The 17,118-nt window shown below is 36.7% G+C and overlaps 4 protein-coding genes across 14 annotated transcripts in view; 2 read left to right on the top strand and 2 right to left on the bottom strand.

The window, feature by feature from the left end:
* The window catches only part of LOC127524567 (uncharacterized), a 121,992-nt gene that overhangs the window by 46,681 nt on the left and 58,193 nt on the right, over nt 1-17,118 (bottom strand). The window lies entirely within an intron of this gene.
* Nucleotides 1-17,118, top strand: part of fbxo9 (F-box protein 9) — a 165,845-nt gene that overhangs the window by 97,248 nt on the left and 51,479 nt on the right. For 2 of the 4 annotated variants that reach the window (XM_051916207.1, XM_051916202.1), the window contains exon 13: nt 4,923-5,203. The exons of the other annotated variants lie outside the window; for them this stretch is intronic. In XM_051916207.1, coding sequence (XP_051772167.1) covers nt 4,923-5,031 — 109 coding nt within the window. In that variant the 3' untranslated portion in view covers nt 5,032-5,203. Of the gene's footprint in view, nt 1-4,922; nt 5,204-17,118 lie in introns of those variants that run through there. 4 annotated transcript variants of the gene reach the window in all.
* LOC127524571 (uncharacterized) overlaps nt 1-17,118 on the bottom strand; it is a 92,229-nt gene that overhangs the window by 28,601 nt on the left and 46,510 nt on the right. The window lies entirely within an intron of this gene.
* On the top strand, nt 9,086-15,601 carry LOC127524566 (uncharacterized). Its single transcript, XM_051916193.1, has 11 exons — nt 9,086-9,190; nt 9,274-9,789; nt 9,882-9,975; nt 10,261-10,608; nt 10,742-10,859; nt 11,098-11,189; nt 11,450-11,567; nt 11,754-11,858; nt 13,669-13,836; nt 14,279-14,452; nt 14,672-15,601. Exons 2-11 carry the CDS (start codon nt 9,554-9,556, stop codon nt 14,911-14,913), a joined length of 1,695 nt encoding a protein of 564 aa, XP_051772153.1. The 5' UTR covers nt 9,086-9,190; nt 9,274-9,553; the 3' UTR covers nt 14,914-15,601.

Here is a 17,118-nt window from a genome sequence, read left to right as displayed (position 1 = left end):
TGCTGCTTTCACCGACATCTCCACATCCTTACTCCAACATTCACTCTTCTTTCATAACTTCCTTTGTTCATTTTATTGTTATGTTAGCTTGAATTATTTGATGTAATTTATAGCTTGTAATGTAATTGTCCAATTGTTAGTTTAAACAAAATTAAGCTTTCACCACCCTCAACTTGTTAGAGGTCTACCTCAGAGAGCATTAAAACACAACATATGAAAACATTTCCAAGTCAAGACAACATCTGTGGCACATGATTAAAGACAAAACGACTTGCTGAGCTTCTTACTTTTCTTGAATCACACCATAAAATCAGGAACAACAGCCTACCTGCAACTGGTTTGAATTCACTTTGATGTATGCAACTTTCAGAGTCTGCAGACTTATTTACAGTGATGTGCACAGCTCTAGACGTGTAGCTGCATGTTATCTTTTATGAAAATGTTAAACCACATCCTTGCAAACTGCTCCTCCTTTCTTTTTGCAGCCACATTAGCACAGGCCTGATGTTGGATTGATTCTGTGCCACTTTTCATGCGCATGAAATCTTCACATCCATCAATGCATACAGGAAATCTCAGTGGAACAGACATTATAATATTTTAATAACATAGGTTCCCATTTGTTAATGTCAACTAACAACAACAAATGGAAACTTGTTGTGAAGTGTTACAATATTTTTTGCCAAATAATCACCATCAATACAAATATACAGATCCACTGGCAGAATCAGGCAAACCTTTAAAGTAGGCCTTTGGTGCTGCTTAGTTTCTGAGGCTTTCAACTGTTGTCAAGGGATACTCTATCTAAAAATTAAGGGTGTAATACTCACACTAGGCACGGTTGCCTTGAACCGAACCCGAGCACGATTGTCCCCCCTCCCCCACTGGCCCGCACTCACATTGCTCTTTAACGTTCCGTGTTTTTGAATGGAAGAAAACAGGAAGAAATGCACTTTCGCTAAGATAATGCCTAATATAGGCTATTTATAATTTATGCAGCGATTTACAATAGCTCGTATCAGAGGATTATTACAGCTGACAATAATGGAGGAATTTGCAGCTTTACTCGCAAATTACAATTCCTGTTCATCAATAAGGTGAGAATCAGACCCAAATACACTCGAATTAATTACATGAATTGATAAGTGCTTCGCTTCCATCCCCCCGAACTCCTCGAGGACTCCCACGGCGATGTACGGTGATGTCGGCTCACACCCCTGGTCGGATTCTCCGAGGTGCTTCGGCTCCGGGGCGATGTTGAGTTCCGCCTTCCCATCCTCAGGCGCAGGCTCAATCGTCGAAGTCTGCGGGGGGCTCAGGCGTCGTCGATCGCGGTGGTGACGGGCTGGGCTCTGGGTCTGGCGGGGTTCTGGATCGGGACCGCACGCACTCCAGACACTTTAAGACGGCTTTCCTCCAACTAAGTCCGGTTGTGTCTGGAAGGTGGATGATATTGTGGAGGTTTGTCCCGATCCAGAACAGGGTGTTAAAGAATTAGTTCACTTCCGAATGAAAATTTCCTGATTTACTCACCCCCATGTCATCCAAGATGTTCATGTCTTTCTTTCTTCAGTCGAAAAGAAATCAAGGTTTTTGATGAAAACATTCCAGGATTATTCTCCTTATAGTGGACTTCAATGGACTCCACTGTTGAAGGTCAAAATTACAGTTTCAGTGCAGCTTCAAAGGGCTTTAAACGATACCAGACGAGTGTAACGGGGAAAAGAAAATCGTGCCAAAATGTTTGTTTATCTTGTACAATAATTCTAAAATATTAATTGAATAGAATGTATTGAGTACATCTAAAAGAAGGGGATATGGGGACACCTACAGGTGAATAAGGTAATCTATCAGTGAAGTCGGCCATTTTCTCCGCAGTCGCATTAAGCTTTTGAGGAGAATGGTCAAATCTCTCTCCGGTCGAATCGAAATAAAGTGTTGTCATAGATGTTTTTATTTCTCTTTGGGATCAGGGTTGTTCTTTTGAAAGTATTGTGTTTCATGTTTGAGTCATGAGAGATGGAGTTGACGGGTGACTGATGTTTATGCCGAGCTCACTGTTGAGTGCATTGGGAGCACCTGGTGTTCGTTGTGTTTCTGTCTCTGTTTTCTCGTTGCTTGTTTCCTCATGTGTATTTATTTTTGACAGTTATGTGACCGGATGGACTATATTTTACGTCTGTATGGTGTCATTTCATTTATTCCAGGTATGATGTACTAATGTTTGTATAATGTTACGTTTTCTATGTTCAGAAAAAAACAAAACAAAAAGAAACTGAGCTCTTAATTATTGAAAAAAAACGATTTATTGATTGTTGAACTGGTGAAAAGAGTTGCATTAAGCTTTTGAGGAGAATGTTATGTGACCGGATGGACTATATTTCACGTCTGTATGGTGTCATTTCATTTATTCCAATAAACGTGAGTGAGCTCAGCGTACGTCTCCGTGTGGTCCTTTCCAGAAGGGTCGAGGCAAAAAAGAACCAGAAAAAGGGGTTACACAAGGAATAAGGGTCTTATCTAGCAAAACGATCGGTCATTTTCTAAAAATTCAAATGTATATGCTTTATAAACACAAATGATCACCTTACGAGTGCTCCGTCTTCCGTATCCTTCAAAAAGCTTACGCTGTATGTCCTACACCTTCCCTATTCAACTTACGGAACGAACGCAGTGCCAGTTCCATTTTTTCCATAAGTAGAATAGGAAAGGCGTAGGAGATAGGCCTACAGCATAAGCTTTTTGAAGAATACGGAAGACGGAAGCACTCGCAAGGCGATCATTTGTGTTTATAAAGCATATACATGTGAGTTTTTAGAAAATGACCTATCGTTTTTAATTAGACATGCACACGCAACATTTTTCCAGCACTTCAAATGTCATTTTTAATGTGATGACCAAAAACATTATTTGTTCATCCATCCTTTTCAAGATGTAGGGAATCCTACAAATCTATCAACATTTAATAGAAAACACTTATATTTAAAAAAAAAAAAAAAAGAAATTAATTACCCTATAACCAACAGATGGCGGCAGAGGAGCATTTATTAGCTATTTCCTGTAATATTTTTTCACTCCATTTTGCTTTTGAATAAATATTAAACATTATAAACTAGGTTTAAAAATAAACTGTCATGGTGAAGTATGAAGTACTCACACAAAATCTCATGAGAAACAATAACTTTTCTTGTGAATGAATTGCACAGAAAGCGATCACCACGCTCTCCCTTCAGAAGCTGTCAGTCAGTGCAGCACAATCTCAATGATTTCAGCACACTTGTGAAAACTCAAATTTTATTCAATGAATCTAGATACTTTTTTTCACACAACAGTATGAAACCTGATGGTTGAACTGAATTTTGGAAACTACTGAGATGTCTTTTTTATGTTGTCTTATGTTTAAATAACTAAATGAACACTAGGCCTGACTATTCAAGTGACTATATTCTGATTATAAACTAAGTATTACACTATTGATGCTGTTAAAGCTACCTCAGGTCATTGAAGATACCGACACACCAACAAGTGACATTTCACCAGAAGATTTCCAGCTGGATTATATTATAGCGGAAGTTCTTAAAGGGAACCCCTGGTATTAAGACTTGTATGGCTTAATATAGTGTAAATGATGTCTCTTACTGAAATATGTAGTAGAAAACATATGAAAGATTTATGTTATTTAAAAAATCCATGACATATTTGGACAATGGGCGGCGCCATTTTGTTTGCGTTCTATGTCGATTACGTCAAATGGTTGCACTCTGTCAGCTACTTACATTACTCTATGGCTATTTTTACCGCAACACAACTCGGAATATAATATATGATGCCTGATTGTGCAGCTTTTGGTTGCAATTTTCAGTCGATGAGTCACAAGAGAAGCGATGTAAGTCTTTACTGCTTTACTAGTGATAAGAAGAGGAGAAAAGAATGGGAAGTTGTAAAGAATGTGGACGAATAAAACTTCCTAAAGATCCGCGTCTTTGGGCCTATTTACACTTGGTCACTTCATGCGTTTTCTCTGATTGGATAGCTATCCGATCGTGAAAACACCAGGTCTATTACATGAATGAATTTTGTTCAGTTAACTGAAAATGGGCGGTGCTTGTTAGTTCCCATCATGCATTGCATATGGCTGGATAAAGAGATAAAATGTTTAAAAATTTGATGTTAATTTATGTGTTTTGCTGTAAGATGAAAACGGGGGATGCTTGATAGTGTTCAGTGTTCACTTTTATTGCAATTATTAGAATGTTTTAAATTTCACTGGGTTACCATTGTAGAGAAGAGTGGGGCATTTGCTTAGGCTGTGGACTGGTGCTTCATATTCAAGTTCAGCTTTGAGCTGAAAGCTAATATTTAATGTGCTAGTGTGTGCGCTATTGTTAGCTAATAGGCTGTTATAGTCAAGTCTAATGAATCAATCATGTAACATATATGAAGTTGAATTGAATGAAAGAACTTATTGGATGAGTAGATGTTTTGAAAGAATGAATCACGAATCGATGAACCTTACAAAATTCACTACTTAATTGGATCACTTAAAAATTACTTAATTTCATCATGTTGAATTTATATTAACAAATTATATATGTATAACTTAATTGATTCATGTGGGACCGATGTACACTATTAAATCATGTAAATTCAACACACTTTTTTTTTCAGTGTAGAAAATAAAATACTATCGGTCAAACACAGGACTTTCATCGCAGGGGTCCAGGAACATTTCCGTGGGTCATGTGACGGATTGATACAGTCTAGTCTTTTGGCCCATAACAATTGTGTCTTGGTGCTGTTGAGTTTAAGTGATGTCACTGCTTGAAAGAGTGCTAAATTTGATCCAGAACAGTCAGTAGGCAGTGAGCATTTGTGTGAATTGTGTAAATCTTTTCTAAACTCCTTTTCCTTTCCTCCCTTAGATCAACTGGAGAGACAGTTGTCACTGCATTCGATGTGGATAAAATGTACACGCCTCTGTTTTTTGCACGAGTGAAGAGCTACACAGCCTTTTCAGAGCGTCCGCTGTAGGACGACCCAAGCGATGCATGCAGAAATCCGACCCTCGACCCCTCCAGCCTCTCTACTGCTTCCAGCACAGGCTGTTTCTTATGAATGTACAAGAATGGTGTGACATTTTTAGAGTCCCTCAGTCTTAACTGCAGCGCAAAGCATTACGTTTTGTTTTCATGGCTAGTGTAAGATCTGTTACTCTCTTATTGCAAAGATAAAGATACAATATATATAAGACTGTCTGTAAGAAGTTTCAGTTCAACTGTGATGAATGTTCACATTAAGTTGAAAGGGGTCCTTGATTATGATTTGACTTTTTTAACTTTAGTTAGTGTGTAATGTTTCTGTTTGAGCATAAACAACATCTGCAAAGTTACTACGCTCAAAGTTCAATGCAAAGGAAAATATTTTTTTTACAGAAATCTGTTTAAGAACTACAACAAATGGCTGGTAGGGACTACAACAAGCTTCTTCCCTGGTTGGTGACATCACTAACCCTAAAATTTACATAAACCCCGCCCCCGAGAACACACAACAAAGGGGGCGAGGCCATGTTGGGCTGCTTTATAGAAGAGGAAGAGTTGTTGTAGTAAAGTGTTGTTGTCATGCCGTCATTTTACGCCGGACTGCTTCACAAACGAGGGTCAATTCAACACTGGATTTACACAAAAGATTAACATGACGGCACATGCTAGTCGATGAGTTGAATCAACTCCACAGCAACTACATAAATTTATCCACTAACAGTTCAGAAACGTCCAGTTTCATTCTAAAAGTTGTAACTTCTTCCTGAGTCTCTCCATCAGTGTCCGACTCCGGTTTGAACAATGTAAGGCTGAACACCGTTACTGACAATCCTCATTTTGGCTGCGTGAGATTCTCCAGCTTTGTTGTTCTTGAGCAACCGAAGCATGAGCTGTTAAAGCTCCGCCCTCTTCTGGAAAGGGGTCTTAATTTGATGACAGAAGGTCTCTGCAGTCTTTCATCAAATGACCAGATTTTTTTTTTCCAATTAAGGTTAACAAACAAATTATTCCAAAAGGAAATCACAAGTGGAACGGAAATCAAATTCTTAAGAAATAAAGATCTTATTTTATAATTTTTGACTTTTGACTCAGAGAAACAAATTTGACCAACAGGAATATCACAAGGTTTAGGAAAGGATGCAGTAGATACTGAGGAGTAATTACAGTTTTTAAAAAGCATACATAAACCAGAGAATCAAAATCAATAAAATTCAGACCACCATTATTCTATGAGTTTAATATGACATATGACCTTTTAGTGACAGATCCCTTTGTGTAATAGTTTTGGTAATAATAGCTTTGAAGTTTGCTGAACACCTATGTTCATCTTTAGTAATTAGTATACCAAGATTTGCATTTATTAAAGTTTAAATTTAATCCCGAAGCTTCAGAAAAAGACTGAAGAACCCAAAGCCAATGGAATTTGTGATGAATCATTCAAGAATAAAGCTGTATCATCCGCTAATTGACTAATTTTTATTTTAGTGTTGCCAGCTGTGATACCCTTTAACTGACTATTATTGATATGTGTGCTAAGGAACTGTTACAATTAGGAATAAGTAAGGGGAAACTGGACATCCTTGACGAACTCCTCATTTTAGAAAGAATCTAGGTGAAGTACCCAACCCTATCTCACGGCGAATTCGTACTAATTCGTACGAATTAACCAAGTGGCTAAATCGTACGAAATCGTACGATTTGTTCATTGCATTTAAAACAACCTCGTCAAGGCGAATTCGTACTAATTCGCACGACTTAATTACGTGGTTAAATCGTACTGTATCGTACGATTTCTTGTTCGCGTTGAATAAGCGTGACCCAACTCTCCATTGGAAAGCATCGCGATATTAAACAGCAGTTACACGTGCCACATCTCGGTAAGTAGTTTGTCATATGCTGTCCTAATGTCCTAATATAATGTTCTATATAAGTCCATTATATGTTATGTATTAATCAGATCGGCTCCATAATGCTCGCTGGATTTTATCTGCCATCTCTTACCATGTTTTGTTCCAAAAAGTTGAACATATATCGCTAGCTAGGGTGATTAAACGCTAGAGTTAGCGTTAGCTAGCTTCGATCAGTTTATTACGTTCATATTGGTGGAATTATAGAAGTAGTGACCACCACTGTACTTCTATTACTATTTTGAAGTTTTAGCTCAATAACGGCAATGCTTAGCCTACTATGCTTTTACCATAGTTACTGTGGTAATTGGTAGTATAAGTACAGTTACTGCAGTAACTGTGGCTGTACCTTGATATGTGTAGTAAAAGCACAGTCATTGCAGTAGTTGCCATGCTGTTAATACCTTTTATTTAATATGCAAAAATTGTAATTCAGCATTTCTTTTTCTACCTTGCAGTTACTTCAGATCCCACACTACTCCATACAGACTTCCTACAACTTATTAACCCAACGGCTCTTTTAAGAGCCATCTCTTGCAAATCTCTTGTCTCTCTGACACACACTCACACTCTCTCTCACTCTCTCACTCACACACACACACACACACACAGACATACACAGCGACTCTTTCCCCCTCCATTCCTCTTCTCTTCCTTCACCTCTTTGTCTTTCGACTTTTCTTTGATTATTTCTCTTTCTTTCTCTTCTTCAATATGGCATCTTGTCAAAACTCAGGTTTTGACCAATTATGTCAGGAAGCTGCAATTATTACAAGGGAACTTGAACTCAAAGCTGCCAGTGCTGAACTTGAAGCAGCTACCAAGGAGGCTGAAGAAATTCTACTAACCTTCAACCCTCCACCAGTAATGTTGAATACATTTCATTTCAATTTTTTGTTTTGTTTTCATTTAACTACTTTTTAATTCAAATTAATTTGCTGTATTTTTAGCTGTTAATATATTTAAAAGACCTAGCTTATGATCATCTTAGCATTTTGTTTCAACATGAATTTACAAAAGAAAAAATAAGTCCTCTTTTTTTCTAGTTGAAAAAGAAGACCAAACAAGCCTGTAGCACTCGTCTCAGACCAGTCTCTTTTGTAGAGAGGGATGAGTTTGGGCATCTTGTGCCAAAACGGAGAAGGCCAAAACTTACCAAGGCAAACATCTCCAAAGGTACATTTGTTATATTTTGCACAATGTATTCTTGCAGCTTATACATGTTTCTCCTCTCATAATGAGTAGCATCATATTTTGTCTGTTCTGTATGTTTCTATTAATCTTAATCTGTTTTTTAGCTACAACGATTAATAGTCCAGCTATGTCATCATCTTTGGAGTCTGGGCAAGTAGACATTGATCATGGTGAGTAATGACATGAACACTTTTCAAAATAACTAGTCATGCAGAGTTATTAGTGACTTTTTGTTGTTTCATTGTTCTTAGGTGAAATTCCATCACTGCCTTCTCACACTGTTTGGCCAGCAGTTGAAGATATAGGTGTGTATATGTGTATTGTTTAAAGAGTTCTCAGTATAATCACTGCTTTGTAATGATCAGTCTAACCAACTGCCATGAACACTATAATTACTTTAGTTTTTTTCTAATTCAGAAACTCTTCATCAAGAGGTAGAGGATCTATTGGCTGATACTGGAGACATTCAGGGCCCAAATCCGACTTCCTCAAACACATGGTCAGTTCGCATGGCCCAGACTAAAAAGAAGTGGGCAGCTTTGAGGCCAGAGATGGTGGAATCTTTATTAACAGCTGAGTACACAGAGATCAGACAGTGCCAGCACTGCCAACTGAAGCGATCTGTTATCCGCTGTAAAGACTGTGTTCCTAAACAGCTGTACTGTGCAGACTGCGATATTTTGGCCCATGAAAGGAAACTGCACAACCGAGAGACAGATGTAGAAGGATTCTTTCGGGCCATATCCCCATCAACTTTGGTGAAGGTGGATATTGACGGCCAATTCCATTTTGAGGAAAAAGGCATGTAATTCAGTTGTTTTAGAATTTATAATACCTTCATGTGAATCTATCATGTGAATTTCCATGTAATCATAATAATAACGCAGCTATGGTATTTTTGGTAAAGGTTGAATTTTCTAGCCTTACTTTTTTTTTTTTTTTTTCCAGATTGCCTTTTGCCTCTAGCGACACCTGATCAAATTTGCAGCTGTGCCACTGATACCATTGTGGTGTCAGGAGGTAAAAAGGCTATTCTCATTGGAATTGATGGTGAGTCCAGTGTATTTATAAAAAAAAAAAAAAAAAAAAAATTATTGATTATTTTGTTTTTATACTATACATTATTTCAATAGGTCGCTACAATGTCAGCTTGCCAACCTTCACATGCTCAACATGCCATATGAGCAGAACGACCAGCATCCCACAACTGATCAAGTCTGGTTACTGGCCTGCCACAGCAAGCTGTGAAACACTGTATAAAATTGATGTGTTTGTGTCATATGACCACATGAAATTGACTGCTCCTGGACTTTCTAGACAGTCCTTCATCAGTTTATTGGAACAGCGGACGGAGTTCTTTGGCCGAGTATTAATTGAATGAACTACTGAATCATTTCCTTTTTTCTTCTTTTCATGTTTGGAAGTGAGCTATTTCTTACAAGGTTTATGTTTTTTTGTGTGTGTGTTATTTTACAGGATGGAAAGATCTGCACAGATGCTTTTCAAAGAAGTTTTTTCGAATGGAGATACTGCCAGTTCGAAATTGATCAGCTCTGTGGACTGAAAGTGTTTGACTGTCCAGCCTGTTCTCCATTTATGCTTGCTGTGTCAGTAGATGGTAACAGGAAATTGTATCGCTTCAAAAGAGGGTAGGAGAAATTCTATATCAGTGTGAAAAGCATTAAAAAGATATTTAATGCCAATTAGCTTTTCATTAAATAATTATGTAATTATATTCAAGGGCTGAAGATCATGGTCTGTTCAAGGGTGTCTTTGTCTGTGAGGATGAAGATGTTTCCAAGTTCGTGGACTACATTAATAAGAAGACAAAGCACGTAGGTTGTATTGTTTTGTCATAGTGTTTTCTAAAATTGTATTTCCTGAACAAAAAATAGCAATGGACATATTCATGTAAACCCAATAGCAAAATTAAGACCAATGCATTGAATTGTCATATCTTTCTATCTCGCATGGCTTGCAGTAAAGCAAAAATTCAACTAGTGGTCATTTGAAATGTCTGTTGGCATTTTTTCACCCCACATATTTCCTTAGACATTTGTCCACAAACATCATTTAATACAATGTTGTTGGATCATCACATTTCTTTCACCTCTTGATAGTCCGCTGGAAAAGGTGTCTGTGGATCGAGTCAGTGGACTGCAGCACGGGAGTCCATCCCAAAGAAAATCAGCAAGCTGGATGAGGAGGGGATGGAGGTGGCTGTCTGTCGGCATGGTGTGCTGCTGAGAAGTCTGAACATGATGAGGGGGGAAATATTTGCATATCCTTTGTTTCTCCAAAAGGAGCTGACTCCAAGGAATGTTCAGTTCATGTGCACTGACGTAATATGCAAGTACTGGCCATACCTGCAGAGAGTTGTTAATGATTGTCCAGAGCTTTCTCCTCTCCTGCACATGAAGCCATTCCTGTCAGTGATGCATGCAAAGGCCCACTCTTGGAAATGTGAGGTAAACTGTTTTCCAGAACATGAGGGTACCAATTTGTGACTTGTGTATTTATGATCAGTAATTGTGAAATTGTGTGTATATTCTAAAAGATGTGGTTGTTTTATTTGTTAAATATTTGATCTCCATGCACAAGATTAAGTGGGGTGGCCGAAACCAAGAAGGAGCAGGCACCACCTTGGGTGAAGAGGTGGAACAAGTAAACAGCTTCTTGTCGAGAACTGCTATATGCAGTAAATACATGACCAAAGGAGGTAAGTGCATAACTACAAACATATACAATGCAAAGTTACTAAATGGGACTCAAAAAATCCATTCATTTTTAAATGGCATTAGTATTAAACTTTTACCTGACACTTGATCATCCCTAGAGGTGTTAATGCAAGTCCAACATCATTTTCATATCAGTCTTCTAAACGAACCAAAATGGAAAAAATGGTATGCAACATTAATGGGAGCTATCGATTATTTATATTATTTTATATTGTTTAGCTAGGACAGACATGATTACTATCCAGGCCATGGCATGGAATCAACGCAAAATTGACAACCTTGCAAACGTGCTGTCCCGAAGATTAATAAAGGTATGTTTCTAAATTGCTTTTCTCTTTTACAGGTGACAGTTGTAGTCTTTTAGTGTTTAATTTTGATGTAGTATTTGCTGTGGTTCAGTAGGCAAGTGGCAACTATAAAGTCAAAACTGTGAATTCCAAGACCAACTTTATGTATTAATAAAAGAAAATGTATATCCTGTTTTTCCATTTGAAAAGGGTCATTAATCATGTATGCATCTGTCATTAGTTTTTATCTCTTAACAAATGCACTTTATGGTATTGTTCATTAGACAAAAGCACAAATTCAGGAGGAGTCCCTAAACCTTGATGCACTAAAGACAGAGTTTGAAGTAACCGATGACACGCTTAAAGACTGGACCAGTGAAATCCAGCAGTGGGCTGATACAGGTAGGCATATTTTAGATTACTTTAGCACTGTACTTATTGTTTTAACCCTTTCAGTAACAGAACTTTGACTGTAGTGTTGTGTATGACTTTTCTGTTTCTACTTTTTTTAAATTTTAAGCCTCATCCTTATAATCATAATGTACATGTTTATTTCTATTGTAAAAGCATATTTTATCAATAATTTAGCAACAAGTAAGGAGAATGCAAGCAGTCAACAGGGACTCCAGAAGACAATTGAGACTCTTTATGTGAGCATCAGGCAGAGGAAGCGAGATCTTTACCGTCAAACAGGTTAGATCATTTTAAACATTAAATAATTTTAAAGCTTTTAAAGGCCAATTCACACCGCTCAGACAAACACCAACAAATGCATCAAGTCTGTTGGTGTTTGTTTTCACCTGTCTCAACATGTTCAATCAGCATTTGTTGGTGTCTGTTGGGGCAGTTATTTTCATAAATTTCTAAATCTAACGGCCAGCTTGATTGTTGGTGTTTGTTGGCATTAATCTGTGTGGTGTGAATTGGCCTTAAAGGGGAAATATTATCCACCTTTTTTACAAGATGTAATAAAAGAATGTGTCTGAAGTTTCAATTCAAAATATCCCAGGGATTATTTATTATAGTATGTTTTATTTGGGTGTGAGCAAAAACATGGTGTTTTCATGTGTCTCTTTAAATACAAATGATCAGCTGCTTTCACTCCCTTTTCAAAAGAGTGTGTAGCCTTTTATAGCTTGCGCTAGTTTGGATACTCCAGCAACAATAACTGGAGTCTGAAGAATCTCATACAGTGAATAAAATTCCCAAAAAGATTAATACCAACTGTTTGTGATCCAAATTCATATTCAGAACATGTAAGTACCACGTTATATATTGTGAATGTTTGTGTGTGTTTTTTTTACCATACTGTATGGCTAATGTGGCTAAACTTATTGTCTCTGTATTCACAGAGATCAGAGCTATGTCATTAGTTTTGTTTTTAAGTACTAAAAGTGTGCTTCAGAATTATAGACAGTGAGTGTTTTCGGGTTAAAAATAACAAGCTCTGGTCTCTGTGAATACAGTTAGAGACAATGGTAACTTTAGCCACATTAGCACATTCAGAAAGGCGATTTGCGAAAACACACGTTATAAGGTACGGTACTTGCATGTTCTGGATATGAAAAGTTGGATCACAAATAGGGCTGAACGATTAATTGCATTTGTGATAATATCACAATATGATAAAACAAGATTTTTTAAATGCAAAGGCTGCGATTACACTCTGGTCACGTCACGTGACATGCGAGAGAGTAAAGCAGTCTTCAGAGTAAGCATCAACTTGGCATGTTACGCATATAGGCCTGGCCTACAGGAACAGTTTGTTTAACCTAATATTGTGTTGGTCATACTAGGGGTGGGAGAAAAAAACAATGCAACGCGATTCTCTCTCCAACGATTCTGGATCGATTCTGAGCTTAGTTTTTAACCACAGATATTCATAATTACAGCCATCAACAGATTAGTTATAATGTATGAATAGCTGAAACATTATATCACTATCTGCTCTAGCAAGGGTATAAACATGGCGGACTGTGTGCGGCTCCCTCAGGGCAGGATCTATGCTAATAGTGCAGAGATCATTGCCAGTGAATGGGGCTTTTCCCTACAATGATGTCACAGTAGGGAGAAAACTGGAACAGTGCATTTTCAGACACTGCTTCTGATTTATGGGGATTATAAAAAAATAGATTTTTATGATTGTAGGGTGGTTGGTTATACACACGGGGACACAACATTCAAACACCATGTAAAAGTGAATTTTACATAATAGGCCCTTTTAACAATTTCAACACTGGGTTGTGGTGTTTTATAATAGTGAGACCTTGGATAGCACTAAGCTGAAGAACTTTGGGAAAGAAATAAATGTTATGTACTTTAACAAATATGTACAGTATTTTGCAAACTGCTTTCTGAATGAATTTTTTTGCCTATATATATATATATATATAATATATATATATATATATATATATATATAATTTTTTTTTTTTTTTTTTTTTTTTAAATTTAAGAAAGAGTCTTAAATTGCACATATTATGGCATTGCATTGTCTTTTCAGATGGAAACAAAAGAAGACACAAACTCCGTAGAAAAATTTTGGAGGAAAAGGCCAAATTTAGTGCAGCTGTAGATGAGTACAACAGGGAAGCACCTGAAAAGCTGCAGTCAGCTGACACAGTTCTGGCATCTGAGAGCTATGCATGGCCATGGGTACTGGATGAGCGTGGTATGTTATGTTACTCATTCAAATGTATGTACTGTATTTACAGTATGTAGCAGCTTATCTGCTTGCAGTGGATATTGTGTATACCTATTGTGCAGCAGGACATCTTGCATGATTTCAGCAGCATGTTCCCCCAAGACCAAATACAATAACTTATCCATCATAACTTATATTCATCATATCTATCAATATACTACAAACTTATTAAATAAGTTTGTAGTATATTGATAGATATGATGAATATAAATGAGTTGTCATTAATGAAATGTATAATAATACATTCATAAAAATTGTAGCTTTGATAATTGTTTCTGTTTATACATGCAAACGTCAGACAAAATGCTTGTTTAATTTATATTTATTTTTTAATTATATATTTAAACACCTTTGTACAAAGTATATTGATACACTATCCATGTCATTATTTTTGGAAATATCTTCACAGATAATCTTGTCACCAAAAAAAGGGCCTTTGACCAACTGATGCTGCTGAAGCGCCTTACCGAAGAGGAGTGCATTGTCCTGAATGAAATCAGGAATCACTGGAAAAGCCTCAAAAAGGATCTATCTCTTCTAAATGACCTTTCATGTCATGTTGCTGTTGATATAAAAAAGAACAGTAAGCACTACATACTTTTCTGTTAATTTTGTTAAAAACAATATTAACATCAATATGTCTAATATCATGCTCTTTAACTGAATCTCTGTTAATAATCCATAATCACTTTCTTCAACTGGTGAATAAGTTAATTGATGCTGTAAAGTTTGCAGAAAATTAAAGCAGAATAGAACCTCCTTAAAATGACTGATTTATAATTTTGTTTTTTGTTACTTACAGAACAGGACTCTGGACTTTCCAAAAGTGGAATTCTGGGACTTCACGCTCTACTACAGAAAAAACTATGCTACCTAAAAAGTCACATCTCCTCGGTTCAGCAACTGTATGGTAGTGTCCTAGACAATTGTGAGGTGTGTGAGAAACTGCAAGATGATGATTACCTTGACATGGATGAGGATTATATCCAGTATGGTTCAGAGGATGAGGAGGAGGATGAAGATGAAGTTTCATTTGAAATTTAAAAACTTTGTAAATCATTACTGTGGAAAAACTGAGCAACATACACTAATTTATGATACTCATTTAATTTCCATTAAATCTTAGCTGTCTATATTACTTGATAAAACACTGACAAGGTGTTGTGTAAATGTGTAATCCTACTGTTAAATTTCATAATTTACATGGTAAAAATTACACTGTAAAACATTACTTGCACTATTATTTATTGTAAAATAGCTTCTTGATGTAACAAACCTGTAATATTCATGACTATCTGTACATTGTTTTACCAAAATGTACTAAATTCATAACAAATTCAGACAGAGAACCTGCCAACCAATTTTATTGTTTTCAGTATGAGTGTGCTGAAGATTTTATGTAATGGGGTAGATGTTTGAAAATGCATGTACTGTATGTGTTTGCAGTGACCTGTCCAATAAATGTGCTAAACTGCTTTGCTCTAGAGCTGATATGTAACTAAAATGCCTACCTAGGTCCTTTTTCATCCTTGCCCTAATAGACTGATTGACAACTGGTTAATCTGATTTATAGCCCATTTCAGGTGAGTACTATTGGATCTGTGTGTAATGATTCAAACTCAGGATCTTATTTCAGGCTTAAGACTGTTTTCAGAAGCTTACATGTGCCACATCTTTTTAAAAGCCTAAAAACAGCTCAAACATGCAGTTTATTCCAAGCCTTGTCTGTGAAACCGGGGGTAAATGTTTATGTATTTAATATGTGTAATTTAATTAATATATTTAATAAATATTACTTAACCCCATGGTGTATGCAATGGATGAAAACCATTTGGCCCTTGCTTGGAAGAGCCTTACTTAAAGCCTATTTCTACATCAGGTTAACCACACAAAGGAAGCTATCGTTTAAAAATGCTAGTTTACGTTTAATGGGAAATTATAAATGTATAAAACATAACCAAATATATTTTTATAGGAGTCTTATGCATTCATCTCGTTAATAAATTCGCCATATAAAACCGGAAGATTCTGTCGTAATTGACCATATATGTAGACGTGTGCATGGCGCCTCTTTTGCACTGCTTCGTCATTGGCTCCACAGCACCGGCAGGAACCGCTCTGGTTGGTCGATCTTTAAACACCTATTAAAAAGCGCTTCGTGTTGCAAACTACGTTTTGCTGTTAATATTATGCCAGTTATACATTCAGTTAACAATACCACGTTGCTATGTTGAGAGAAATTATCCCATTATCGACATCACAACCCTAACCCTAACCCTAAGCCTAAGCACACACTTCAAAGAACTACAAGTATCAGCGCCATGATTTCACGTTCCACCGACAGAATGGCGGAGGCTTATGGGTAATGTAGTTTAAAAACGTTTACTTATTAAATAAAATAAATTCCATCTTTAATGAATCAATGGATATTTAAATATGTTCATTGGGCAAACCTCTGTGACATATTTAAGAGATAGGCTGAAATTTTGTATTTTACTATGCACACTTTTTAAAACGCATTTATACCACCTTTCTATAAATGTCAGGAAGCTGTATCTAACATTATTTATTAAACACACCATAAAGAGTTGTCCTGCAAATTTTCTTTTAAATACACTAATCAGACTTTGATTTACAGTCATTCAAAGTATGCATTTTTTTGCTCTTCAAGGGGGCGCTACTGGGCCCCAGGGGGTGGAAGGGCAATAAAACCTACACATATGTATTCTCCTCATCATGTACAACAAACTACGTTGAGTCACATTTATATTCTAGAATTTTATCTTTTTCCTATTTTCCATATTTTCATTATGCTTGTATCAGTTTTTGATGGGTATTGTGAGACTCTGATCTGATGAAATGAAAATAAAAATATATATAAAAAGAATCAAAACTTAATCACTTTTACTTTGCAACATTAATATTTATGATATGTTTTACATGCATAATTCTAAATAAATACATGCAGTGGTTATTTCGCTGTGATTTGTCTGAGATACACCTGGCTGTGAATTAACACGTCAAGGGCATTGTCTGGAGTCCTGCCTGCTTACTTCTGTGCAACAAGATAGTGAGGCACAAGAGATTCTTAATTCCTAAGTTATAGTGATCACAGGGGCTGGGACACCATCTGACTGAGTGAGGGCCACCAGAGGATAACAGAGATCTGTGGTGACTGAAGCAGTTTTACCTAGCTTATGCATACAGTGGGAATTTCTACCACAAGCAGTTGTCAAAAATGTTAAAAAC

Source organism: Ctenopharyngodon idella, chromosome 13, assembly GCF_019924925.1.
Source record: "Ctenopharyngodon idella isolate HZGC_01 chromosome 13, HZGC01, whole genome shotgun sequence".
NCBI lineage: Eukaryota > Metazoa > Chordata > Actinopteri > Cypriniformes > Xenocyprididae > Ctenopharyngodon > Ctenopharyngodon idella.
Note: the sequence above shows the minus strand (reverse complement) of the source record. Positions and strands in the feature narration are given on the sequence as shown.

What these genes read in the sequence shown, in the direction of transcription:
- LOC127524566 (XM_051916193.1), top strand. Translation starts at nt 9,554, where the DNA reads ATGTTTGGAAGTGAGCTATTTCTTACAAGGTTTATGTTTTTTTGTGTG. An exon ending in CCCACTCTTGGAAATGTGAG is followed by an intron (nt 10,609 to 10,741) that starts GTAAACTGTTTT and finishes TCCATGCACAAG; the next exon opens with ATTAAGTGGGGTGGCCGAAA. An exon ending in TAAATACATGACCAAAGGAG is followed by an intron (nt 10,860 to 11,097) that starts GTAAGTGCATAA and finishes TATATTGTTTAG; the next exon opens with CTAGGACAGACATGATTACT.